Source organism: Carya illinoinensis, chromosome 9, assembly GCF_018687715.1.
Source record: "Carya illinoinensis cultivar Pawnee chromosome 9, C.illinoinensisPawnee_v1, whole genome shotgun sequence".
NCBI lineage: Eukaryota > Viridiplantae > Streptophyta > Magnoliopsida > Fagales > Juglandaceae > Carya > Carya illinoinensis.
The window spans coordinates 25,903,209-25,930,992 of NC_056760.1; the positions used below are offsets into that span (position 1 = coordinate 25,903,209).

General features: G+C 33.8%; 1 protein-coding gene across 1 annotated transcript; it reads left to right on the forward strand.

Moving 5' to 3' along the window:
- The first annotated feature begins 8,447 nt into the window (after positions 1 to 8,447).
- Positions 8,448 to 27,601, forward strand: LOC122276168 (protein ZINC INDUCED FACILITATOR 1-like). The gene is made up of 17 exons (XM_043085720.1): positions 8,448 to 9,123; positions 9,950 to 9,990; positions 12,256 to 12,316; positions 12,423 to 12,525; positions 12,641 to 12,743; positions 13,223 to 13,276; positions 13,358 to 13,420; positions 16,707 to 16,756; positions 16,860 to 16,935; positions 18,064 to 18,276; positions 18,361 to 18,448; positions 21,095 to 21,180; positions 21,281 to 21,388; positions 22,392 to 22,436; positions 22,545 to 22,633; positions 24,058 to 24,101; positions 27,206 to 27,601. The coding sequence occupies exons 1-17, from the start codon at positions 8,970 to 8,972 to the stop codon at positions 27,304 to 27,306; spliced, it is 1,479 nt and encodes a 492-aa protein (XP_042941654.1). The 5' UTR covers positions 8,448 to 8,969; the 3' UTR covers positions 27,307 to 27,601.
- The last annotated feature ends 183 nt before the right edge of the window (positions 27,602 to 27,784 follow it).

Here is a 27,784-nt window from a genome sequence, read left to right on the forward strand (position 1 = left end):
TGCTTTTATCTAGTGGTGTTTGGATCTTACTTACCTGCGGCACTATTTTTGGTATCGTAGATTTTGATGCAAAGATTGAGGAGGAGGAGGCTGAGCCTGAGGAGGCGGCTTCGCCGGAGTATTGAGTTGGAGTTTATGTCTTATAGCTGGTTTTGAAACAATATTTGTAGTTTGTAATATTTATTATGTATGTTTTGAACGGCTTTGTATTAAACTAAGAAAAAATTCTGGTACTTAGTTATATGGCTTTATTTATCCGCTGCGTGATTTCTTTTGTACACTTATTGCCTGTACACACACTTGGCACTTGGTGATAGGGTGGTGACCTGTGTTGTCATTATTCCGATATCTCGATTTCCCCGTATGCATATGTGGGATTTGGGGGTGTCACATTTGCTGCTTCGCCCACTTCATGTATGAGATTATGCTGAGGAAAGTTTTCATTAGTCTATGCTTAGCAAGTGATTTACTATCGATCGCTGTAGGTGATTATGAGCTATTTTCAAACGGTTTCTCACTTTGATTTTTATAAAAGATATTATACAAAAGTAAATTTATAAATTGACGTAATGTTATATGATCCGTTAGACTTATTTTATGATAAAAGAAACTATACAATATAATGCATCACATACATCAAATCACGTCATTTTATAAATTTATTTTTATATAATTTCTTTGTAGATAAAATATTTATTTTTATAAAATATTATTTTAAAAATGAATATTTTGAATCAAGATCGCAATATTTACGACAAACATTGTTCGATGAATGAGTCAAGAAGCTGCTCAGTTGAAGTAACCCACGACATACTCTAGGGAAAAGTTTGAACGACCTTGGTACCTATACCAAAAACCCAAGGGCACTAGGTGTGGTTTAGATAATGAGATGAAATGAGATGAGACGATTTTAAATGAAAATTAAAAATTAAATAAAATATTGTTTAGAGTATTATTTTTTAATATTATTATTATTTAGAAATTTAAAAAAGTTGAATTATATATTATATTTTGTGTAAAAATTTAAAAAATTTATAATGATTTGACGCTTAAGGACAAAAACAACGCGCTGTAATTGAGTTCTAAATTCGTAGGAGAATGTTAAACCAGATTGTTCTAACAAAAGTGAAAGAGTTTCCTCACATTAATCAGATTTGGCTCTTTCTCACTAAAATATAACTCTACTAACTACTAGCCAAACAACAAACAAACAAAAAGTTGAGATTTTTAATTGGACTTACGATACAGAGAGGAAAATCATAATATAATTATATATTCTAATAAACCGACCAAAAATAACTCTACCATGATTTCCCTCCTAACTGTTCTTACTCTTTTTAAGTCTTTATATGGGTTATGAGGTCTAGAAATAAATATACTGTAATGTTTATAATTCTCATTACAAGCCAACTTAAACCTCTGAAAGATCCCCACTACACATGTAACTGACATGGCTTAACCCTTGCTGCATCCTCACCAAACAATACTATTGTTTGTGAGACGAACAACACTCTATTTTGGACAGAGTGTAAGCAACCTCTACCTGTCCAACAATCCAAGTAGAACAAACACCCTACAGACTAATAGTCCAAGGAAAACAACTCTTCAGACCTAATGTCTAAGAGACTCGTAATTTTATTATACTAAAAAATATTAACCAAACAGAGATTAAAATAAACAAAACCAAAAAATGGGAACAAAAGCACCGGCAGGGGCTGTAATAGGAGCGTGCGATCCACGCGCCACCATCGGAGCACGAGACGACAGTCAGCTCCGGAGAAAACAAATGCCCCTTTCCTAGATAAACCGTGCGTGGCGACAGAAAAGTATCCTAGGCAGTGGCGTTTGAACTTCAATCACCCCGCTACGGACCGCGCGTGCTATCCACTTGCTGTTGCGTTCGGTGAACTTCCTCTTCCTTCCGAGAGATCGGCACATTTGAAAGTCCGCTGTGGTGTGCGTGGAAGCTGTCGAACACCGGAGGCCAACAGATCGAAACATCTCCACCAAAAAATGCCAGAATCAAAACGAAAAGAAAACGGAAGAAAAAACTCCAGAAAACAAAGAGAAAAGGATGAAGAGGAATAGAGGGGAAGAGGGAAAGGAAATAGAAGGGAGGAGCCAAAGCTCCTCCCCCCTAGATCGGCAACACTAAGGTTTAGAAACCTTTTTCAGGAGAAGGTAGAGAGAAAAGAGAAACTAGGGTAGAAGATAAATTAAACATAGATTAAATACTCAAGGACAAGGACACAAGGCTGTAACTGTGTAGAAAAAAAACTTAGTAAATACTTAAAAAAAAAAAGGCTTAGTAAATATATAGGAGATATTACGATCTATTAGAACTTGAGATTACATTAATGAAGTAGAAATCTTTATTCATTTAGTGTTAATAAAATATATACAAAATAAAAGATAGTATTTAATAATCTATCAAGATGAAGTAATACAAAAAATTATTTCATAGGTCTTCTCCCTCTTCTTCCTTTGCTGCTTCACCCACTTCATCTATGAAATTATGCTGATGAAAGTTTCATGAGTCTATGCTTAGCAACTGATTTACGATTGATCGTTGTTGGTGATTATGACCTATTTTCAAATGGTTTCTCACTTTGATTTTTATAAAAGATATTATATAAAAATAAATTTATAAATTGACGTGATTTTATATAATCCGTTAGACTTATTTTATGATAAAAGAAACTATATAATATAATGCATCACGTACATCAAATCACGTCACTATATAAATTTACTTTTCTATAATTTATTTGAGGATAAAATATTTATCTTTAAAATATATTATACTAAAAATGAATATTTTGAATCAAGAGCACAATATTTACAATAAACATTGTTCGACGAATGAGTCAAGAAGCTGCTTAGTTGAAGTAACCCACGACATACTCCTGCGAAAAGTTCAAACAACCTTGGTACCTATACCAAAAACCCAAGGGCATTAGGTGTGGTTTAGATAATGAGATGAGATGAGATAAAATGATTTAAAATGAAAATTAAAAATTGAATAAAATATTGTTAGAATATTATTTTTTAATATTATTATTATTTTGAAATTTGAAAAAGTTGAATTATATATTATATTTTGTATGAAAATTTGAAAAGTTTATAATGATGAGATAAAATAAGATGAGTTGAGTTGAAACCGTTTGTATATCCAAACTAGGCCAGAGGGGAAGCCCTTCTGTTTTGAACATGGAAAATGCTTTGGTGTCCTCTAAATGTGCCCTAAAAAAGTATCCCTAGTTTTTTTTTTTTTTTTAATGTTTAAAAAAGTTACCACAAGTGAATTTGTATGTGTTTTTTTTTTTCAAATTAAGAAAATATAAAAAAAAAATCAAAATACACTAAAAGCACTTTTGTGGAACATATTTGACGAGCATCCTAGCATCATCATTTGAACATTCCCGCTTGTTGGAATCTTTACCATTTTGCAGCCATCTTAGGCTTGGTTTGGTTTCATAAACTTTTAAAATCATCTAATCTCATATGAATATTCAAACATTTTTTAATTCTAAATTTTAAATTTTTTTTATCTAATCATTACAACTATACCAAACTTCCAAACAAAATACCAGAAAAAAAAAAAAAAACAAAATCAACTTTTTCAAATTTTAAAACAAAAATAATATTAAAAAAAAGTATATTATAACCATCTTTTAACTTTATAACTTTTTTATTCAATTTTTTTTCTCTCCTTTCTTAAAGTCTCATAAAATTTAATTTAAACTATTTCACTATTATTTATAAATTATTTCACTATTATTTATTAATTTTTCATCTGATCTCATATGATCTATATAACCAAACACAGATAATAAATGAAGCTAAAAATTTGAATGAGATCATGAAAGAACCCATAGTACTAGCAATCGTGTAGGCAACCACGAATGCAAACCAATATTTAGCTAACAATCCCATTAAATCTACCATATTGGAAAGTCAAATGCAAATTGTTTGCTTAGAAGGTTCAGTGTTTCTATATATTTAGAGAGCTACTTTTCATCATCTATTAATTATTTTATAACTTATTTTTCTCGCCTCTCTGCTCTCTCTTTGACAAAAGGCAAAATAATAATTTAATTGAAAATTAAATTATTAATTAACATATGAAAAAAATTAGAAAAATTTATTATTATTAAAAAATAATATTTTATTATTATTTTGATTAATAAATAGATAATCTAATAAAAATCTCTCTTAAATAGCAAAAATCAAATTTTACCTTCTTGTCCTACACCATTGCTAATTCTTTTGACCGTTTTGAGTTAATTGTTCTGGAAAGGTAGAAGTCAGTCACCTAAGGATTTATTAAATAAAGAATGCTATTTTATCTTTTTATATTGACCGTTCATGTATTTATTTTTTTTAATATTTTTTTAACTATTGATTAAGAAAATGACTGTTAATGCATTAGTATTTTTTTATATTTTTTAAAAATATTTAAAAATATGAATAAAAAAAAGAGTCCCCTACTCTACTACTTAGCTATCATTTTTGGTCGTGACTTACAGGTTAAATGTCACTTTTTAATATTTTTTAAATATATTTAAATATTTTTAAAAAATAAAAAAATAAATCAATATATTAATATTTACTTTTTTAATGATTAAATAAAAAATAATAATAAAAAATTTAATTACTTAAGTGTTTAAAACAAATAAATAAATTTATAGACACACTAGCATTTAAAAACAAAATAAAAAAATACATAGAGACACGCCAACGTTGACTGTTAGGCCGCACCCTCACTCTTCAACGCACCCTAGCAACACTCATCATCAATCAATTATTCCATAACTCGACGATGACGAGAAGTACCGTGATTTAGCTGGCAACCTCGAAATTCAACGTGGTTTGGTACGAAATTCACGTCTATATGTATGAGGCCGACAAAGAATGTTTCAATGTTTCATACTTTCATCCACCGAAAGCCATCTGCCCACATGCAAATTAAAGAGCGATTTGACGCTTAAGGACAAAAACAACGCGCTGTAACTGAGTACTAAATTCGTAGGAGAATGTTAAACCAGATTGTTCTAACAAAAGTGAAAGAGTTTCCTCACATTAATCAGATTTGGCTCTTTCTCACTAAAATATAACTCTACTAACTACTAGCCAAACAACAAACAAACAAAAACTTGAGATTTTTAATTGGACCTACGAAACAGAGAGGAAAATCATAATATAATTATATATTCTACTAAACCGACCAAAAATAACTCTACCATGATTTCCCTCCTAACTGTTGTCACTCTTTTTAAGTATTTATATGGGTTATGGGGTCTAGAAATAAATATAGTGTAATGTTTAGATAGTGAGTTAAAATAAAAATTAAAAATTAAATAAAATATTATTAAAATATTAAATTTATTTTAAAAATTAAAAATATTAAATTATTTATTATATTTTATATAAAATTTTAAAAAAATTATAATAATAAAATGAAATAAATTGAAATTAGATTTATATCCAAACCCAGAGTTAATTGTTAGATATCAATCCAAATTTTGAGGTGGCTAGCTTCCCCTTCACTCCTTCAAAGTACATATGTGCTTTCTTTTGTTGGGAAGTGCTTTTGTCCGCTATCAGATTCGAGAATGCACAAGACGTGAGATTGAAGATTTTCATCTGTATCAAATTCTTATCTCCAAGTAATCATTAATAAGATTTATTATTTTTTTAATTTTTTATAAAAAAATTAAATAGATATTATTATACTATATATATTTAAAGTATTCTCATTTGATGTCTTAAAATACTATTATCTCTCTAATTTAGGGAGTTAAGTTAACTTTTTGATAAAATATACATTTTATTTGATTCCTTATTTTAAAGTATAGGTTTAGGATGTAAACAGTGACTTCCTAAATCAGTTTTTATATATATTTTTATAGGAAATAGTTAAGAGGTAAAAATAAAGTAATACAAATAATAAAAAAATAATAGAAAATGATTATTTTAATTAAATAGCAAAAGGATTGAAATTTGAGAATATGATGCAGAAGGTTTTTTAAAAATGAGTAAAATTTATGAGAAAATATAATAGCTTGTTAGCGGGCTAGCTTAGGGGATATTTGGAAAAACTTTCAATTTTTTCCCATCTCATGTCATTTTATCTCATATTATTTTCTTTTTAAATATCTTTTAAACTTAAATACTTTTAAACTAATCATCACAACTTTTTAAAACTATTCATTACACTATCACACTTGTGCTCATTTTTATCATAAAAACAAAATCTAACTTTTCATACACTTTTGGACAATTACAATAGAGAATTGCTTGGTATACAATGAGATTTGACAAAAATAATCTCATAAATTAACACGACATGATGTAATACATTAGATTATAAAACTCTTTTAGTATAAAATAGAGTTGGTGTATTACATTAAGTAAGTCAATTTATAAGTTTACTTTTATAAAACCTCTTTGTTGACCAAACACTTTTTATTGCAATAGATTATAGGTTATACTCGAGTTTTTGACAATTATTCCAATAGTTACATATCCAATTTGACCTATACTAACAATAATAAGCGGAAAAGTCTATGAACCCATTGTGGTATATCAAAATATGAATGCAAATATGGAGACAATTTATTATGATTTCTTTTTTGAAAGAAGCTGGGGATATTACATTGTAATTTTATTAATAATTCTCACTTATGGTAGAAAAATATCATGATAACATTTCCTGGCATTTTGGTAGTTACAAATATTTGAAAATCTAAATGTCATACCTTTAAAACCATTTATAGAAAAAAAAAAAAAAAAACCCTATTAAGAAACATATAATCCTTGCTTTTATTCATTTATTTTTTATATTGTAAGTTAATTCCGACCAAAAACTTATACACAACCAACATTTACCAACCTCAACGACCAGGGAAGGAATGTCCAACTTAACTATCCTGTTTGGATATAAGAAATGTTTCATTTTATTTCATCTCATCTTATTTTATTATTATAATTTTTTTAAATTTTCATAAAAAATATAATAAATAATTCAACTTTTTTAAATTTTTAAATAATAATAATATTAAAAAATAATATTCTAATAATATTTTATTCAATTTTTAATTTTTATCTCAAGTCATTTCATTTCATCTGATCAATAATATCCCTCATCTCTCTTGGATGCTGAACAAAGTTGAAATACTCTTTGATCTTCCCAACTACTATTTTCTTTGCAAACCTAGCTATTACTTCAGTTTCTCTTAACACATGCAAGAATGAGATTCCCATACATACTTTCCAACCAGTAAACGACCGTACCAGATGTGAATTTGATTCCATCTCAATCCTTTCGAAATTCACATTCCTTGAGCTGAGTATATATATATATATATATATTCTTTTCTTGAGGCGTCATAGTGATCGAATAATAAAGGTGAAATTATTTAGATTTTATTCTGATCAAGCAAGAAGCTGGTGTATGAAAAGAACAAAATAAGTGATGAATCATGAATCATCATACACAAAATTAAACTTTGGTCGGAGAAAATGAAACTGGAAATTATAAAATGGTTTTATTTATAATATGAGAATAATAGTGTTGGATTTTAAAAATATAACCGTTGGATGGGGAAAATAAAGAAATAACAAAGAAATTATTATTTTAATAAGTTCGCCAAATTTATAACTAATCTATCTAAAGTAAGATGCATTTGAAACAAGTTAGCTAAAATAACTAATATGCATTCTTTAATTAAAATTTTGCTAAAATTATAGACAAGCCAAAGAGAGTGCTTTTTTCTTAAGCTGTCGTAAAAGACCCATTTTACTGCATTGATTCCACGTGATTTGGTCTGCTAAAAAAAAAAAAAAAAAAAAATTAACAAATAAATTTTTTACAAATTAAGTTTTAATGTATAAAGGTAAAGCAGAGATTTATGTGCCGTTTGAATAGTAAGTTGAGATAAAAATTGAAAAGTTAAATAAAATATTATTAAAATATTATTATTGTTTTGAGATTTAAAAAAAATTAAATTGTTTATTATAATTTGTGTGAGAATTTGAAAAAATTATAATGATAAGATGAGATGAAATGAAATATTTTTACTATCTAAACGAGACTTTATAACTAATTTGAATTTAGAGATTAGATAATTTTAGATAAAAGATGAAAGTTTGAATAAAATATTTTTAAAATATTAATTTTTAATATTATTATTACTTTAAAATTAAAGAAAATTAAATTATTTATTATATTTTATATAAAAATTTAAAATAATTACAAGAAACGGAATGAAAAGCTCTTCAAATCTGAAGGGGGGTTAATCTAATTATATAAACAAAATATTGTTGACAGCAAATAATGAAAGAAAGTAGTGATTGGGTAAACGTCAAATCGCTCTCTCTTAAAGCACTTTGACTTTGCTTTGGAGGAAAAACAGAATCTTTAGAAACGAACGAATGTCGAGAATAAAAAAAGAATGGAACAAAATCTTTAGACAAGGAACAAAGAGGATAGTGGAAGGTTTTTTTTTTCCCTATTTGTTTTTTTTTTAAAAAGAATGAAGGGTGGAACAAGAAAAACCGAGAGCAAAGCACAAACAGAAACGAAAAGATGATGACTGTTTTTGTGGTGAAGGAACAGTCCTTGCAAGTGACACCGAGATTCTCCAGAATTCTTTTCTGGTAGTGGGCGGCGACGGAGCTGAGTGTTTAGACAAGGAATCTACGGAACGAACTCGTTTTAGAACTATTTCCGGGTGGTTTCTCTGAAGAAGTCAAAAGTACGAAAATTTTGGAAGAAAGAATGTAAAATAGAAGTAGAAGCCGTACGGGAACGAACCTACCTACTCGTCAATGACTCGAGAGCTATCAGCCTTCGTTTCAACTAATCTTTTTGATGTTCCATTCTAATTTCTTTGCTATATGAGGGAGCGTTTTTGTGAATGCTATTCTCATCTGTTTTAAGTTCCCAGGGAGATCGGTAGGCTTAAATGGCTGAGATTAGGGAAGTTTTGCTCAATGACAAGAACAGGGTTGATTATTATGAGAACTGCCCCGGTTGTAAGATTGATCAGATGAAAGAAGACACGCATGGCATTCCTTTCAAGCATTTGTTCTTTGTCTTTGTCGTGGTTCTCGCTGCAGGTACTCCCGACTCTCTCCTGCAATGCGTGTGTTTGAAGCTTGTATTGTCAATTTAAGATTAATTGTCGGTTATGGGAGGCTGCAATAATAGCTAATTGGTTTTCTTTTGATAATGTAACGGTGGAATTACAATTTATTCTTGGTTCAGTTTGAACTCCCTATAGCATAAACTATTTATTTGGGTGTCAAACTCGACAGTAAAGTTTCTCATCGTGGTTTAGATGTTTCAGTTTTGTTGCATTATGGAATTGTTGAGGATGACAAGGAATTAGACAGTAGAGTTTCTGTTATTGTCATTTTTTGGGCTAAGGGTTCTATACAAGTTATATTTTGTATGGATATGCATCAATACAAGATATCTTGTTGATCAAGTCACATTTAATGTTGACAAACGTATTTGTGAAGTTCAGCGTTATCCAGACCTGTATAATGTTCTATTTCCTTTCCCAAGATTTTGATGGCTTCATTTGCCTTCAAAATAGCTTACGCGCCAGTTTACTCCTACACTCCTGAAGAAGCTCAGAATCAACATTGCTTGCAAAAAGATAAAATCTTTCTAGGGCATAGAGCACTGTGTGCCTATCTAGTTGCAAGAGCTTTAATGACACTATATAGCTCTTCCCACAAAGTATGTTTCACTCCTGTGTGTGTGTATGTGTATATATGGTTCTTTTCCTTCTAATTCTTTTTCACCTGAATAATTTCACCATTACCTACTGCAATCCTCTGTGTGTGTAAGTGTATATATGGTTCTTTTCGTTCTAATTCTTTCTCACCTTAATAATTTCACCATTACCTACTGCTTTTCTGGTCTAAACTTTTGCAGCTTTGCCAATATCGTCTCTGTTCCCTTTCCTATATTTCATGGTAAGTTTGCTACTTTGTGCTTCTTTTATCTTTATTCTAAAAGCTGGACCCAAGGCAAAATGAACAGTTTTTAACTGTTAATTTTTAGTGAAACCTTGGAAATCTTTGGTTCCCAAATAAAAACAGTTGAATTGAACAAAAAAAATGGTGCTGTAAGTTCAGAGAGTTTGCTTCTTTGAGGGCTGAGACTGATAGTCCATAACTGCTAGTTGCCTTATTGTCTGAGTAGACACATATTGACAAAGCAATCACTTTTGGATCTAGCATGAATCCTCAACACCTACTAACTCAAGGAATTCTTTCTTCTAGGACAAGAGTTACCAAATTTTCAATATTTTTCCAATTCTTTATGCAATGAGGAATTACTTTGCCTCCATACTAAGTAAGGAAACTTAATTAGTAAACTAATTCAAAATAGGAATTTGAGGCAACTTTCAACACTTATTACCTTGTAGACTTTTAAGGGGTGTAACACCGATGAACACCACAATAAGTGGTTGCTTTATTATCAACTTTAGTAACTCCCATGAAATCCCAAAACAGTTTGGGGTTTCAAAAGTGAAACCCCAAAATGAAATAGGTTAGGGCTTTCATAATGAGCCCCTAACCTAATTTAGGGTTTCGGAAACCCTAAAATTGAACCAAAATCGAATGAAAACAATCAAATTTACAAGCATCGAAGTTCAAACACAAACACCAATCAAACTCCACAGCATCCAAAACACAACCCCATCCTCCATAGTCCATTGCCAAAAAAAAAAAAAAAAAAAAAAGAAAAAGAAAAAAAAGAAAAGGGGCTTTGGTCTTGAGATACTTACAGAGATGGAGAGAAAATGGGTTTTGGGCCTCGCCGATGGCGAGTAAGAGAGTTGAGAGAGAGAGGCTGGGAGTCTAGAGTGAGAGGGTTTGAGAGGCTAAGAGAGAGAGCTGAGAGGGCCATGCTGAGACCCAATATTGGGGGGGGGGGGGGAGGGTTTCATTAACCCTATAATGAAACGAAGTCGTTTCATTATAAATCTAATATATATATATATAAATATATATGTATATATTTGTGGGTTGGGTGAATGGGGAAAACTCAGGCGGGCTTGCCGTGTGCGGACTTTTGGGGGGGGGGTGGGCAAGATGCGAGGGCCTGCCGCCCACCCCTACACATTAGGATGACTTTTAAATAAGCGAGAACATCAATTGATCTTTTTTTTGTTGTGCACTTCACATCACCTTTTAACTTCTTGTGTACCCATTAGCCATCTGATAATTTGGTACATTTCATCCCTCGCCATTATATACATATTCTGACTTCTGGCTGGAGAAAGGTTGTTAGGCTCTTGTTATATATCTATACATAAATTTTTCACTTAAGCAAATGCTTTCATACCCTTATATGCTTGTATAAGTTGTTTAGAAGTTCAGGAAACCAACTAAAGACTTCGCTGAGATCGATATGCAGAATTGTATACTACATAATTTCTTGAAATCCCATAAGTATGCAATCTATTGATCAAGTCTCTATATGATACATTAGGAAACAATATGAACTAATTTTAAATGTCAAGTTCCTAGCTTGTATTTAGGTGTTTTCTCTTGTATACTTCTTGTTTTCTTGGGCTATGACTATTTACTTGTCAATAAAATCTTCTTATTACTTATCATGAAAAACAAATGTCAAGTAGTAGTAGAACACAAGAATATTTCCTGTTTGCACTTCGTCTGTAAACAGGCTCATAAAAATTCATTTTGGTTTTTGTTTTTGAGTTAAAATACCAAAACTAGTACATGGAATACTCGAATATGCTTTTTATTTATGTTTTTGGTGCTTTAAACTTGGCAAAGTTCTTTTATGTAATTTTTTCTTCATTAAGGTAATCTTGCTGACTCCAAATCTATTCAAATTAATAGATCTCTTGTACTTTCTACAATCTATTTATCTGTCATTTGTCACTGTTTCGAATTTGAATAAGGTTCTCCTTATTATTATTATTCTATTTTTCCGAATACATGTGTCTGACCTGATTACTTAACAAGGATCCAGAAACAACTCCATTTTTTTTATAGAGTTGAATGTTGTTTCTGTTCTCTATTTTTTTTTTTTTTCGGAACTTAATTTAAGTTTGTCATAGTGAATGCTTCTACATAACATCTGCAGCTTTATTGAACTCACGGCTTAGTTCCTACCAATTAGCGGTATATATATATATATATGCATTTTTTCTTATTTGCTTCTCATTTATTTATTTGGAGGCCGTGCATGTTGACTTTTTACAGATAAAGGATTTCCATGTGGCACAACGGGAGGAAGATATTGGCTATTATGCTGGTTATGTGGGTGAGCATATTTTATATACACATAACATAAATGCTTATGGTTATTTATTCTTAGGAGTTCTGTTTGAGGCCCTTATTTCTTAGTCTAACCCCCTCATTCCTTGAAGGATCTGCATTTATGTTTGGAAGAGCCCTGACTTCTGTGCTCTGGGGGATGATAGCTGATCGATATGGACGAAAGCCTGTAATATTTTTTGGCACTATTTCAGTGTTAGTACTGCCCATCAGAAGCTTCCTATGTTGTAGAATTAATTAATAAAGTTCCGCATGCTTCTGATATAATTTCCTTATATCATTCCCTCTGCTTCTGCTATGACTATTTCAGGGTTATTCTCAATACTCTTTTCGGCCTTAGTACAAACTTTTGGATGGCAGTTTCAACAAGGTTTCTTCTTGGAAGTTTGTGCGGTATTCTTGGCCCAATGAGGGTATGTCACTTGCCTTATTAATAGAAATCATACAAATGTCATCATTCCCAGTAAAATATGGCAAACTCAGCAATGTCTCTACAGCCTCACGCACCATCCATCTGCAGTGAAAGCCTCATCTGTACATCACTATCAAGATCTCGGTTTGGCCTTGTTTTTACTATTTTATAATCATGGGATTCTACTCTGATATTACTTTATTCTGAAGTGCTTTTAGCATTTGCTTGTGGTATGAGCTGTTGCCAGTTTATGGCTGGATGGACTTTGCTACTTCTAAATATATTGGGGCATTCCTAGCTGTTGCATTGTTTTTTAGGCCAGGATGGCCATTAGGCCAGCACTGGTTTTGCTGCTTGGGTGTCTTATGACACAATTAACCATCATGTTCTACATATATATGATAAGCACTGCTATTTATTGTTGTGCAATTTATGTAATTGGATTACATGTTAATATATCAAGTTTTTGTCTATAACAAGGCATACGCTTCAGAAATTTGCCGTAAAGAATATCAAGCTTTGGGAATGTCAATTGTAAGGAATTTTCCCCCTCCTTTGTAGGGTTTTGGACTATGAAGCATAATGGTGAAGGAGTTTTCTTTTTGCTTTTAACAGATTAGCACATCATGGGGCATTGGATTAGTCCTCGGTCCAGCCGTTGGAGGTTTTCTTGCTCAGGTACTTTATTTCATTATTTATTTATTTTATTGATCATCCTTTTGATTATCATCATTTTATTATCACGTGATATGACATCAAATGATTGGCAGGTAATAAAATATAACCAATAGTATTTTCTAATCATTTGATGCCACATCAAGGAACGATAATAGGGTGATTACTAAAAGGATGATCAATTGCATTTCTCATCAGGTATTGCCATAGTTATGACTAACAGCAAATAAGTTTCCAGAATTTGTGTTGTAGCAAGAAACTAACAAAAATTATATGTTGAGTTGAAGGAAAAATTGCATTAAATGGTCAGGGATTGATTTAAAATTTCAGAGTTGTATATGTGTGTCCTGGTAAAATTGCCCAGCCATTTGGAGTGTTTTGTCCTATCAATGAATCCTGGTGGATGCAATTATGCCCAGCCATTTGGATCTATATCATTACAGTTCAAAGCACTGGAAAGTGAGGCATATCTTATAAGCTGTTGTCCTTCAGCTGTTCTCATTTTGTCTTGGCAAGTTATTCGAAAAGCATATGCTGGTTAAAAACATAGAAGTTTGTCATTAATACATTTTTTATGGAAATTGGGATTCATAGATCTAGTATTTGATATTTTTTTGGGTAACTAAAATGGAATCCATATAATAATTTGAAAATCTAAATTCAAAGGTAGTTTAACTTCTGGTTATGTAGAGGTGGGGATAAAGAAATGAGTTGGGCAGGTATGATCAGTTAGGGGAATGCCATGGTGCATTGCAGGAGATTTTCAACATTACCCATTTTTGAGCAAAAGCCCATTGCTCTTTCTTTTGCCCTGGGTACCTATACATGGTCTATAACCAAAATGTGCCTTCTTTTGTCCCCAGTCGATAGAATACTCCTTTCCCCTGACTGGGAGGCGAAGTCCGCTGAAGTGGCCTAATGCAGACTTCCAAAACTTTGTGTGGATCACTTTCCCGTTCTCCATGGTTGCAAGCATTTTCAAAAGATTAAAAGGTACTTTAAGTTAGAGAACATATGGCTGAAATCCAAGGGCTTCATGGAAAGGGTGAAAGGGTGGTGGGCTTCATAATGCTTTTAAGGTTGACCAAGTTGTGTCCTGGATTGCAAACTCAAAACTCTGAAAGCCAATATTGAAAGTTTAGAACGAGCAAGCGTTTGGCCATTTGGGGAGACAAAAGGAAGATCCTTATGAATTCATTGAGCACTTTTGAATCTATTGAGGAGAGAAGTGCATTAGATGTTGAAAAACTTAGAACGGCTTCACTAGTAGTGAGATGAAGAGGCTTACACTTGCAGAAGATATTAGCTGGGGACAAAAATTAAGGGCCTTATGGTTAAATGAGGGTGATAGGTGCACAAAGTTTTTCTACCAGGTGGCTAATTTGCATTGATGAAGCAATTTTATTGAGTTCTTGAGTGGAAATGATGTAGAACTATCCAACCATCATCAGATAATTGATCACATAGTGCAGTTTACTAGAGATTATATACTTAACAGTTCAACTGGAGACCCAAGTTGGATGGCTTGGATTTTAAGGAACTAGAAGCAGAGGCGGCGGTTTAATGGAAAATGCCATTTGAGGAAAAAAAAAAATTCATCAGGTAGTAAAAGAACTGAATTAAGATAAAGCCCCAGAACCGATGGATATTCTATAGCTTTTTTCCAAGATTGTTGGGAGGTGGTGAAAGAAGACTTTATGAGAGTTTTCCATGATTTGCATTCTAAGGGACGATTTTCTAAAAAGCATGATGCAATATTTATAATCCCATATCCCAAAGAAGGCAGGGGCAGTTTATATTAAATACTTAAGACATGCAAGTCTTAATGCGCGGGGCTCTACAAAATCATCAGTAAAGTCCTTGCTAATTGGTTGAAACTGATGGTGGAAAAGGTTATCTCCCTATCTCATAATGATTTCATTAGGGTGAGGCAAATTTTAGACTCATCTCTTATTGCAAAGAAAGCTTGGATAGAAGAATAAGATCAGGGGAATTGGGTGTTCTTTGTAAGTTGAACATATGAAAGGTGTATTATCAAGCCAATTGTGAGTTTCTGTTGTATTATTTGGCTTTGAGAGAAGTGGTGCAGTGGGATCGTTTGATGCATCTCCACAATTTGCATTTTTTGGACAGCTGTCCAAACCATATAGAGTACTTTCATCACCTTTTTTATGACACAGCTTTGTTGCTTTTTTGGTTTCAAGAGGGACATTGACGAAAATTGTTGGAATTCTTATTCAAGGGTGCAGCAAATCTGAAGAAGAAAACTCCTTTCTTGGAATTAGGGTTTTCAGAAACAATAACGAGTCTGGGCAGATTGATACGGAAGATATTCTGCTCTGTTTTTAAGGAATTTAGAAGAGAAAATTGACGAAATTCCTTCGGAATTCTGCTTAGGGTTTGAGAGCAACAGAGGGGCAGCAGATCTAGGCATAGGCTAGGGTTTAATTTTATCACAAAACCTGACTGAAGAAATGCCTAGGCTAGTAGCAGTTTTTGGGATTTCTTTTTGGCTCTATGAACTATTCAATAAATGGCAGAACTTACAAAAATAAGGATCTGTCTGCTAGATTATGCGTTTATGTCTTCTACAGCTCCCAACTGTTCTTCATAGATCTGAAATTTTTGGAAATATTTACGTCCTTTTTTAACTTCTCCACAATCCAAGGCAGGCCAAATCTCTCCCATAATTATCTCCCTCCTTTGTAATTATTCAAACACATCCGTAATAAATAAATCAGCAAATAACTAATGAGAAGATAAAAAATTCAGACATACGCGCATATCACAAAAGGTTCTTACTTAAGGTAGCACATAACCTAATTCTACAAGCCAGAAAACCCTAATTTTCTGGGCGTGATACCCTCCAAAAATCCCTTCTCTTCTATATCCCTGTACTTTTATACCTAAATCTAGTCGCTTATATAGTTTGGATTGCCATTTATTATTTGTTTATTTCTATTTGCAAAGTATCATCTTCAAGTTGCTTTTTTAATGTGTTATTTTATGCCCAAGATTCAATAATATGCTTTTAACTTTTCAAATAGTAGCAAGTTTATAAAAGAGTGTATATGTAGGTGGAGAGATAAGGATGGGGACAAGGACCTGGGGGGAGGGGTGCAGATTAGATATCGCTGTAAATTCCTAACTTGGGGGATGGGGGAAATTTTGCTTTGTTGGGATAGGGTTGGGGGAAATTTTTGTGGTGAAAATTTCGTTGCCTTCTTTTATTTATTTTTTGCCACAAAATCAAACGTACTGAATTTTTTGTGGATCATTGATGTGTCAGCCTGCTGAGAAATTCCCACAGATATTTTCTGAAGAATCTCTGTTTGGGAGGTAAGCAATAGCCTTTCTTCTTTATCATTACTTTTATGCTTCTCTGAAACAATCTTTTTCCATCCTTTTTGCTTAATTGGTGAAGCATAAATTATATTTGTAGGTTTCCATACTTCTTACCTTGCCTTCTCATATCAATATTTGCATTGGGCGTATCTATTCTATGCTTTTGGCTCCCGGTAAGTGATGATATCCCAATTTACAGCCCTTTATCGTTTTCCCACCTTCATAATTGTACTGTAGTTTATTGTTGTTGTTGTTGTTGTCAGTGGTAGTCTTGCTGTTATTCTCACTACTACAACTGCTACAACTAGTATTTAGGGGTAGCGCCATTTAAGATCACATATTTAAAGGGGGCTGGAAACTCATCAGTTTGTGAGAATTATTGTTATTGGGTAATTGCTTGTGCACCAAGGTCTGCCAAAGTCTATTTTGTGCTGACCAGAAAATGAATACCACAAATAGCCATTTGTAATATTTGGGCTTCTGCCATAGGGTAGAGAAGTTGGGTTGAAATGCTAACTGATGTATCATAGAGGTATAAATGTTAGGGAATGTCTTGGTTTTCTACTTCTATGTCAAATGAATAGCTTATCAAGCTCTGTAATTTTGTTTGGTCATGAAACCATCAATTAAGATTATGTGCTTCCTAATTGTCAGCATGTTGATGAACGTGACTGAATTGTGTGAGAGTACCCTAATTTTGGAAGGATATTTCTGATCTATAGAATACTACTGGCCCTGCAATACATTTTGATGATTCTTAGCTTTCTTCTTATCAATGAATAAAAGGGACAGAAGCTGTGCCAGCATTGCATAGGTATTGAAATTAACAAGGCAACAGTTAGACATTACTTATTATGTCATACAATGTGTTGGATAATTCTTTTAGCTAACTAACAACTATGCTGCCAAACTGGTTGGTACATGGAGCATAATGTTGCTGGCACCACAGCAAGTAACAGGCGAACAATATGCCTTTCCTTTCTTAAGGATGTAAAGGGATACTTATGTCAAGAAATGCATATGCCTGGTGGTGAATGCTTAGTCACCTAAATTTTGATTTATGCCATTTAATTTAAAATTATTCTATATTTATAATCCACGCATGTTGCATGCAATTTAAGCGTTTTCTTATTGCTGAGATGTTCCCTTTGTTGTTTAGTCATTGAAGGGTGAATTATAATATGGAATATCAAATTGCGTGGTTAGTGTGAGAAAATTTTCATTAACAATGTGTTCTCTAAGCACATAATTTTTGGCTTTTCAATGATTAAAATTGAAGTCTGAAAATTTCTGGATTATAGGAAACGTTACATATGCATACTAAAGACAACGGAGAGCTTGAGGACTCATATGACGCAGGAGAGGGCATGATTAATGAGCCTGATGGGAAACAAAATATGAAGAAGTCTGAGAAGAATCCAGCTTCTCAACAGAGCCTGCTGAAAAATTGGCCATTGATGTCATCTATCATTGTATACTGTGTTTTCCAACTTCATGATATGGCTTATACAGAGGTAATATTCTCTTCTCGAATTTAGTTTTGATTCTTTTTGGTACTAACTAGATTTTTTCTGGTATTTATCCATCCTGGTCTTCAGATTTTTTCATTATGGGCTGTTAGCCCCAGGAAATATGGGGGACTGAGCTATTCAACTGCAGACATTGGTGAAGTTCTTGCAATTACGGGTAATTTGGGTAGATAGTATGTTACAATCACGTGTCTTTTTCCCTTGGCTGTCCAGTACTTTGTCTCCTAGCCCTCTCAATCATATGAAGAGTTATGATCTCATACTGTTGCTGCAATTTTTGTCCTTCTATTTTCTGTTATCTTTTATTCCTTACAAATATACATAGTCAAATGAAAGTAAGAAAAGAGTGATGCATATAACTTGGTCCTTGAAAATGTCAAAACAAGGAAAAAAAAAACAATAAAAATGATACTATTCAACTTTTACACAGTTGATACAATGAACCTCTAAGGAGGGAATATATAAAGATTGCAATAATACTAGTGTCAGAAACTCTCTCTCTCTCTCTCTCTCTCTCTCTCTCTCTCTCTCTCTATATATATATATATATATGTATATAGATCTATTTGTTGGAATAACCCAAAAATTATATTTTTAGATCCTAGGACTAATACCTCCAAAATGTTATCCACCATTCTACAATAGTCAAATATTGGTGACTCTTCTTATAGTTGAACAAAGGAGAAAAGAAAGAGAAGATAGAAGATTAGCGAAGAAACGAGATGAGTGAGTGAGGGAGGGAGGGAGGGAGGGCTAACTAGCTGAAAGAGATGACCTGAAGTTAGATTCCCGCACCTCTAAGATACTGTTTATACTAGAGAAGGAAAGGTACAGTAACATAAATGCCAACCAATTTGATAAAGACAATTTTGGGAATATCTCTCATCAACACCCCCCCTCAAGTTATGGTAAAGATACCCCACATGGAAATCACTCCATCGACCCTCCCCCTCAAGCATTTACAAGTTGTTCTAGTGTTTAAACAAAATGCCTACGGATTAAGCGCATTCTTGTCATAATGCAATCTCATAGGATCTTTAGCATTGTACCCAAGTTCGTTTAATTGTATTTTCAGTGATAATACCTCACATGTTTTATATTCCATGGCTTTGAACTTAGCTTCTAGAAGGGATCTAGCAACCATATGCATGCGTATAAAGATTCTATTATCAAGTCATTATTTATAGAAAACAACAAACCTTTTGTCAGCTGAGGAATCAAATAAAGTACTTTCATATGAGACTCACACAGTGAATGCTTAAACTGCTAGAATCTTGTAAGACTAATAAGACTGCTCTGATGGTATTTTAGACAATAGAGAAAAGGAAGAGAGAAAGTAAAAGGATGAAGGAGACGAGGAATGAAAGATTAAAACTGTCAAAAAACCAGAGGACCGCAACTATGGTTACCAATCTGCAGCATATTTTTCATGCTAATATGCCAGTGATCTAAGTATCAGAAATTGTAAAACAGAGGGATATGATCAATAGCATAAACACTAATATTGAGCTAGATGAACATTTCATTGAAGAAACCCTCAAAGTAATGTTGCCAAACGTAATTGGCATTGGCAATTAGGGCCGCCATAATAGCCACCTAGTATAGGTGAGTCTCAAGATAGAAAATTCTCTAGTAATCACCAGATCTCTAGCAATCGATGCCTCAAATCACCTCTGTTTTGTAAGAAATAGATGTGAGATTCGTGAAGTAAAAATGGATGGTGGAAATTCTGCCACGTGACTTATTTTTCGTTTGTCTTAAAGGTTGGATCTTAGTCGAGGGTGTAGTTTGAAACAATTTGTAGTTTGGAGTGCGTAATGCAAAATGGATGGTAGTTCAATGGGGCAAAGTATAATTCTTTTCCCAATGATTCACTTAATAATTTAGCATTTCCTTTCACATATGGGCTCAGTCTCTTCTTCAATAAGTAGAGCCAAACAATTAGATATTTTAATTGAAATGAGAAGTGTAGAGTCATTATTTGAATTCAAGGTCATTGCTCGAATACCAAGTCAAACAATGGGGGAAAAAGAAAATGGAGAAGATTGGTGAAAACGAGAGGGAATTAGGGTTCCTACTCCACCAACTAATTATTTGTTTTGAGTAGGAAAGGTACAGAAATATGAACATGCCTCTATGTAATAAAGGAAAATATTGGAAATATTACAACTCATGGAAACTCATGGCATGATTTGTTTCATCTCCGATTGATTTCACTCAGATCTATTTTCCAGTGCTTAAAATTAATTGATCTCCCACAAAATTGGGGTACAAAAATCTTTCCTTATCTTCACTCTGCTTTAACCAGTTGTTCACGAAAAAATTTCCTCCCTTTATTACACTGCCTTCTAAAGCTTTTCATGCACTGACTAATTAGAAAATGTTGCCATATCTCGAGTTATCCGCACTAAAAAAAAACAACTGAAACAGGCAGAAAAGTCTTTGATGTTTACAGTTAGAACTGTCTCTCTCTGTCTCTCTACACTTAACCCACAAATGACAAGGCTTGAGCACAATGTCATGGTATTGTAAAGACTACAGATCTTATTTATGGCCTAAAAAGATTGGCTTTAAAACATCATTGATTGTGCAAGGAAAACCTTCACCCTTTCCTCAAGTCCAATGGGGGACTAACATCCCCGTCAAATACAGTGCTAGAAATAACTCATTTTTCATCTAAACGTTATCTGATTATTTGGTACCTAACATTCAAATGCATATCTGTCATCTTAGTATAGTTTATGTATGAATGGTATTACGCATTAGATATTTAATGGCTGCCTTTTCTTTTGGAAACCATCAGGTTTTGGTCTACTAGTCTTTCAGCTATTTGTATATCCCTTGATGGCGAAAATTTTTGGGCCCATCATGGTATCTCGCATTGGAGCAGTATGTCTTTAACGAACTTTCTTCTTTGTATCATTCTTTTTTGTCTGTGCATGAGGATATCAAGTTCTTGCTAACTGGTACTTGTTGATTTCCTATGAAGGTTATTACCATACCATTGTTGTCAAGTTATCCTTTTATGGCTATGCTTTCTGGCCTCAGCCTCACCATATTGATCAACTGTGCGTCTATAATGAAGAATGTTCTCGCTGTAAGTATATGTTCAAAGTGGAAAGTTTACTTCAGTTTTATGGTCACGCTCAGTAGAAACTTATCTATCAATTTTCCACAGGCTACAATGTAATTTTGGAATGAGTATTACCCATAAAAAAAAAAGAAAAAAATAAATTGGAACGAGTATTGCTACTTGTAACACCACCAGCATAACATCCACATCACACCACTGATGTGGTAGACAATTATTTGAGGTTGTGGTTTGATTTTTGAATTTGAAAGTCTTTGTCTGTTTATGTAATTTATCTTTTTATCCGAGAATGAATAAATAAATATTAAACTATATGGTCAGTGACACAAGCATGAGAGTGATAATGGCTATATATTGAATTATGTATTAGCAGTTGGGTTTATATATATATATATATAAAAATTAAAAAGGGTAATTCCATCCTTCAGATTTTGCAGGACTTTTTTTTACAAGTAACTTTTTTTAACAAGTAACCTTTTTTTTTTTTTTTTTTTTTTTCAGGACTAATGAAATTACATTTTTCAAAGATTTTCTTCAAATGTTTTATTTAGTAGTCAAACATCCAAGCACATGTATTTTTGTATATGTCTTGCTTTATTATATTTAATTAGAATATTTCTCGCTTTCAAACTAGCTGAGATGAATAATGAATATGCATATATATATTCATCCCCCATCTTATGATTACTTATGATTCGTTCTATTACTATAGAAGATTATCCACCAAATTCATGTTGAAGGACCTTAAATATATTATGTTAATGTTAGTATACGTGAGCTTGCACCAACACCATGCATATCCCCAAGCAGGTAGGACCTGGAAATGTAAACATTTATGTGTAGACTTGTGCTTAGCAGCAAATGCATAAGGATGATATGGTACTTTTTCGAATAAAGGAAAAATACTTAAATCTATCTTAAGACTCCAATAAACATTTTATAGTACTTGAGAATTGTATTTTTCTGTTCCTATATATAAAGTTGCTCTTACACATTCAAACATAATCAGGTGTCCATTACTACAGGGTTGTTCCTTCTGCAAAATAGAGCTGTGGTAATCTTGCTTTATTATTGGTGTACTGTTTCTTATTTTTTTCTATCTTATGGTGCATGAGTTGGTAATTGATTGTTGGTTGAATGTTTGCTTTCACTCTATGTATAGGCTCAAAAGCAAAGAGGAGCAGCAAATGGCATATCAATGTCTGCTATGTCTTTATCTAAAGCAATTGGTCCAGCAGGTGGAGGTTCGCTGTGAGTATGATTTTAAATCAGTCCAATGTTTATTGACTTTCACATTATATAATAAGAGGTTATTTTTGGTGCTACCATTTGAATTTAGTGTGGTTCTAGAAGCCACAATTCACATTTTATTTGGGGGATGTAATTACTTGAGTTAATTGTAGGAAGTCGGTTAAATCATCATATGTCCCAAAACTTAAGCTAATGAAAAAATATGAGTTTAGTAATTTGACTAACGTTTCAAAACTCTCCCTCATGCTTCCAAATAATTTGAGCTCAATGTGTGAAATATTTTTCACAAATAGGGCAAAAGTGTAGACTATAGAGTCAAGGTTGAAACTCAAAACCAATACTCTTGAGACCACGTTAATTCATCAGCTTTTTTAAAAGATTAATCTAATGGGAAGATATGAATTTAATTACTTTGTAAATAATTAGTAACCGCGCCAGCAGGCCCAATTCACACCTGGGTCCATACTCCCTAAGGACTACACAAGGTTGCAATTGTTCTTCCTTGGAAACATCATAAAGGGCTTAAAATTTCTCAAATTGAACAGTTGATTTTTTTTTTGTTAAGTAAATTGAACAGTTAATTTAGAACCAAAAAATAGCAAATTCGAAAAGAAAAGAATAGAAAGATAGAAACGGATTTTCCAAGCAGAATGCTGGTCAAAGATGGAAAGTACTGTAAGAATATTTGTATGTAACAGGAACATTTCTGTACTGCTAACATCCATGGCCCTTTCTTAAGGGTTGGGATAACCAACACAAGCAAAGGGTTATAGAAGGCTCTTCATGCATAGAATTCTGAAGTCTTAGTCGAGGTGCGTGCAAGTTGGCCCAGACATCTACGGATATAAAAAAAAATATATATATATATATATATATAGAAGAAGAAGAAGAGAATTCTGAAGTCTTAGAAGTAGACTTTGTATGGTTTAATTGCTGAGTTTGGTCAACGGAAAGTGGTAATATCAATGTTTTAATTGTTAATCTGTAAAGAAAGCCAGAAAGATAAAAGCAAGAGCAGAGATAGCATTTCCATTGTCGACTGACCCATCAATGGGTGTGAATCACTCTAGGATAAACTGTCTTGAGGGCTATTTCAGATGTGCAAATAATTTTGGGTTCAGCATATATGTCTATGTCTTATCACATGCCAAACTTGAGTGTTTTCTGCATGATAGTTTGAGTCGTATTGGTGAAATGGATGAATAACAAATACTATATTATTTCTAGTATCCTCTCTAATGGAACATCATTTCCTTTGATCTCATTTCTGCCCATATAATTTTTCCAGTCCCAGTTCTACTCATAGGTATCTAAGAATGCATTTCCCTCTGCATGAAGGCCTAGTTAGTTTTAATGATCTTCATGAATTCAAAATTTTTCAAAATATTTTTTATTTAATTATCGACGAGTTACAACATTTGCAGATTTTCGTGGGCACAGAAGCGACAGAATGTGTTTTTTCTTCAAGGTAGAGTACTGAACTCAAATCTTATTCTTGTTATAACCAAAGTAAGAATTTCATCATTATATGTTCAGTTTTACTAGGCCATGCTCAATTCCTAGATGGTAATTTACTACTTTGTATTTTTTCAACAGCATTTGGTGTGGTTACTAAAATTCTCTCTTTTTGGGTATGTAATTATTCTTATAATAAACTAGTCCTAACTTCTCTGAGTGGAAGGTGTTGGAGATCTATCAAGAATCTAATGGCCTGCGTGCTTCAAAGGAAGTTAGAAATGTATGCGTTCCTTCTTTGGAGAACTATTTATCGGAAGTGTGATCAAAGATTATATGGTCTTTCTATGCCGTGGAATTCCAGCCTAATTGCCCACAAGGATGGCTGTTGAGGTCGGGCTAAACCCTGGAAATTCCATGCAATTGTTCTAATGAAGACTTGGGGGCATATTCGGGCTTGCCTCCACAACCATTTCTATATCTGCAGATTCAATGCTGAAGATGTCACTAGGGCTTGTTTTCTCTTCTTTGCCAGTTGTCTGGAGTAGAAGATTTCTTATTTATTAAAAAATTTCCTTAGCTGAATGAGTGGTTAAAAGAAAATCCAATATTGTTTTGGTCATTTTGTGGTGCCTGGAGGTGTCAACGGGCTCTATGGAGGTGCTTGCCCCATTTGAAGGGCGATGAACCAGTGCTGAAAATTCAGGGCTCTGAGCTTGTGGTTCCAAAGGGAGGCTAGACTTGTTTTCTTTGGGGAGGATTTGGGAGGGAGAGAACTAGTGGTGAGAAGATTGAGGATGAGAGCTTGAGGTTTAGCTAATGACTCTACCCTAGAGCCTGTGAAGTGATTAGGTTAGGAGTTAGAGGTAGGCTAGGTTTAAGAGAGAAGAAGATTGTTGTGGAAGGTAGAAATAAGGGTGGGCGGTGGGGCCCCACACCCTGTCCGCCAACCCTTCACTGGCCAGCCTAGCCTAGGCAATGCGGGCTACCTGACCGTTAGATGTGGGGGCGGGGGGTGGGTTGGGCCCACCCTGCATAATACCCCGCACCTCGGCCTAGCCCACATAGAAATTATAATTATACATAAATATCTATTTAACTTATATATTAAAAAAATAATTTTTGTTAATAAAACGACATCGTTTTAGATTAGGGTTTTTATTTTATTTTTTATTTTTATTTTTATTTTTTTTAATGAAACACAGTGAACAACATCGTTTAGGGTTAGGTTTTAATTAAACCTAACCCTTGCCCCCCTCCCCTTGTCTCTTTCTCCCCCCCCCCCCCCCCCCCCCCCCTCCCCCCCCTCTCCAGCAGGGGACGAACGGACTCGGGGGCCAATCCGCCCCAGGCCCTAGGGTGCGGGGCCAGATTCCGAGGTGGGAAACCCACCTCCCGCCCATGCTAGGGGCGGAGTGAGGGGAGTCTGGTGGGTGTGGGTAGCACCCCACTAGTCGAGCTGGAATGCAATTGTGGAGGAAGGATTCTAACGTGGGGACAGAATCACTGATTTTAATGGATGAGATTCAGTTCGAGTTGTGGACTTGGGGAAAGCCACCAAGTTTGAATGCTTATTGACACGGGTTGCATGAATCATGTGTTCTTGGTGAGGAGAAACTGAAAGTAAGTTTATCGTTCTCCATTGATGTGGTTTAGATATTGGTCTCTGAAGGACATGCAGCATTGCAAGTTTTGTACTCTTTGCTGAGCAAAAATTTTGTGCAATGCCTTTCCTGAGTTAGGGGGATGCTTGCTAAATTGGTTTTGGAGATCATGCCCTCTTTGGTTCCATATCTATTGCATCCATGGACCGATGTCACCAACCCAGCAGGATAGAGATAAAACACGTGTTGACCTGAGACATGACCAAGATGCCCGCAACAGAAACAAAAATTCCAGACGTCTCATACTGAACTGAAGAAATGTTTGCTGTCACCTCTTATTGGGTCAGATTCATTAGCTTCTATACTGGAGGCCATTCTTGTGGCGCCATTGGAAAGGCCCTGATGTTCTATGGAGTTGTAGACAAGTATGTTTTCTTTATCCCGCTGGTTGCTGGAAAACCAGAAATTTGCTTCAGCTGAATTCTTCTATTCTCATCTTTTCCAGAGATGTTTCAAGTGCGTTGGAGGGGTTGTAACGACCCAAGCAAATCCTAAACCACATATGGGCTCATATTCCAAAGGGAATAGTTAATGTTACGATTGGAGCCCTGTGAAATTTTTATATAGGATAAGACTTCTCCGTCCCAAATAATATGGGATTACATTTACCAACTTTCCATACACAATCTGGGACATTACAATCTTTCCTCTTAACTCTCTAATGTACCTGTCAGGCCATAAGTGGCACAGCTCAAGTTCTACATCATTGGAAAGCTCAAACCAAATACGGTCTATAGCCCTAAAAGAACCTGACTGTTACAACTAGAGCCCTTTATAATTCATTGCATAAGGACAAAAACTTCTCCTTCTAAAGGAATGTTGGATGCCATTCACCACATTTCCATTCGCAATCTGGGGTACCACGTAGATGGTCAAAAGACTGGGTGGTGAGGAACTTTCTGCGTCATTAGTTTACCAAGGTGTGGTGAAAGGCTTAATGGGCTTTTTGAAGAGCATTGTGTAGGCATTTGGGGAGTTCATCCAAAGAAATGTATTGAGTTATTTGCTCGATACTGGGGTTATGGTGGGGTAGACAAGAATATGATGACATCCAGGGTGAAGGAAACGGGGCTAGGGGTGAAGGAAATGTAGCCCTAAAAATATGTAAGGTGCTCATTAATTTTAATCTTTTAAGCATATTAATAAACCCAAGTTCTAGTCAACTTTGCGAAATATACGTGTATGTATGTATGCATTTGTGTGTGTGTATATATATGTTCTTTGATACTTAAAAACTAGTCATAAAAAATATCCTTTTAATCTTTATTTCGTGGAGGGATAAACATTTGATCTTTATTTGATTTGTATTTTGTCTTAGATTGTATTGCTTATAGATTTTAGAATTTATGTTCTCTCTCTCTCTCTCTCTCTCTCTCTCTCTCTCTCTCTCTCTCTCATTTATCTTCTGTAAGTAAGGCTGCATCCTTCTTAGTACGATTGTTTTGTGGAGCAGGTAGCCATATGGTTTTCTTCATCCTGAACATCATTGAGGTGATTGGGTTGCTGATGACTTTCAAACCTTTTCTAGTGGAGCCAGCTAATGACAGTTCGTAGCTCAATTTTAGAGGTTGCCTTCCACCAAAATTTCTAACTTTGATCATTAAAAAGCATTGATGAGTTTTGCATTTTCCAAGTGGTTGGGATATGGGTACTCGATCCCGAACATTCTTCATAAAAGGGGGGCAAATGCCATTAATTGCGAATGGCAAAAGCATTGATCATGAGTTGTATTATTTTTGTTATTTTATTTTTGTAATTTTATTTTTGTAATTATATTTATTCAATGAATAATATAATTAATGTATAGTATAGTAATATTAAAGCAAAAGCCGGGATTCTTTCCCTTCCATCTTCTTTTCCTTATTCTTCACTCTCTCTTCTTTTATCTTCCTTTCCCCTTTTCAACATTTTCAAGCCGGAATCAATGCGATTGAATCCTAAGAAACTCGAAAAACCCACAAAAAGTGTTGAGTAGTGCAGTCATAAATATCACCATAGAAGAAAAAGTCCATGAATTTATTAAGAATCTCAT

Excerpts from the sequence above, each read along its gene's own strand:
- LOC122276168 (XM_043085720.1), top strand. The coding sequence starts at position 8,970 with ATGGCTGAGATTAGGGAAGTTTTGCTCAATGACAAGAACAGGGTTGAT. Across the intron at positions 22,634-24,057 it reads CCAGCAGGTGGAGGTTCGCT|ATTTTCGTGGGCACAGAAGC; the intron begins GTGAGTATGATT and ends CAACATTTGCAG. Across the intron at positions 24,102-27,205 it reads GAATGTGTTTTTTCTTCAAG|GTAGCCATATGGTTTTCTTC; the intron begins GTAGAGTACTGA and ends TTTGTGGAGCAG.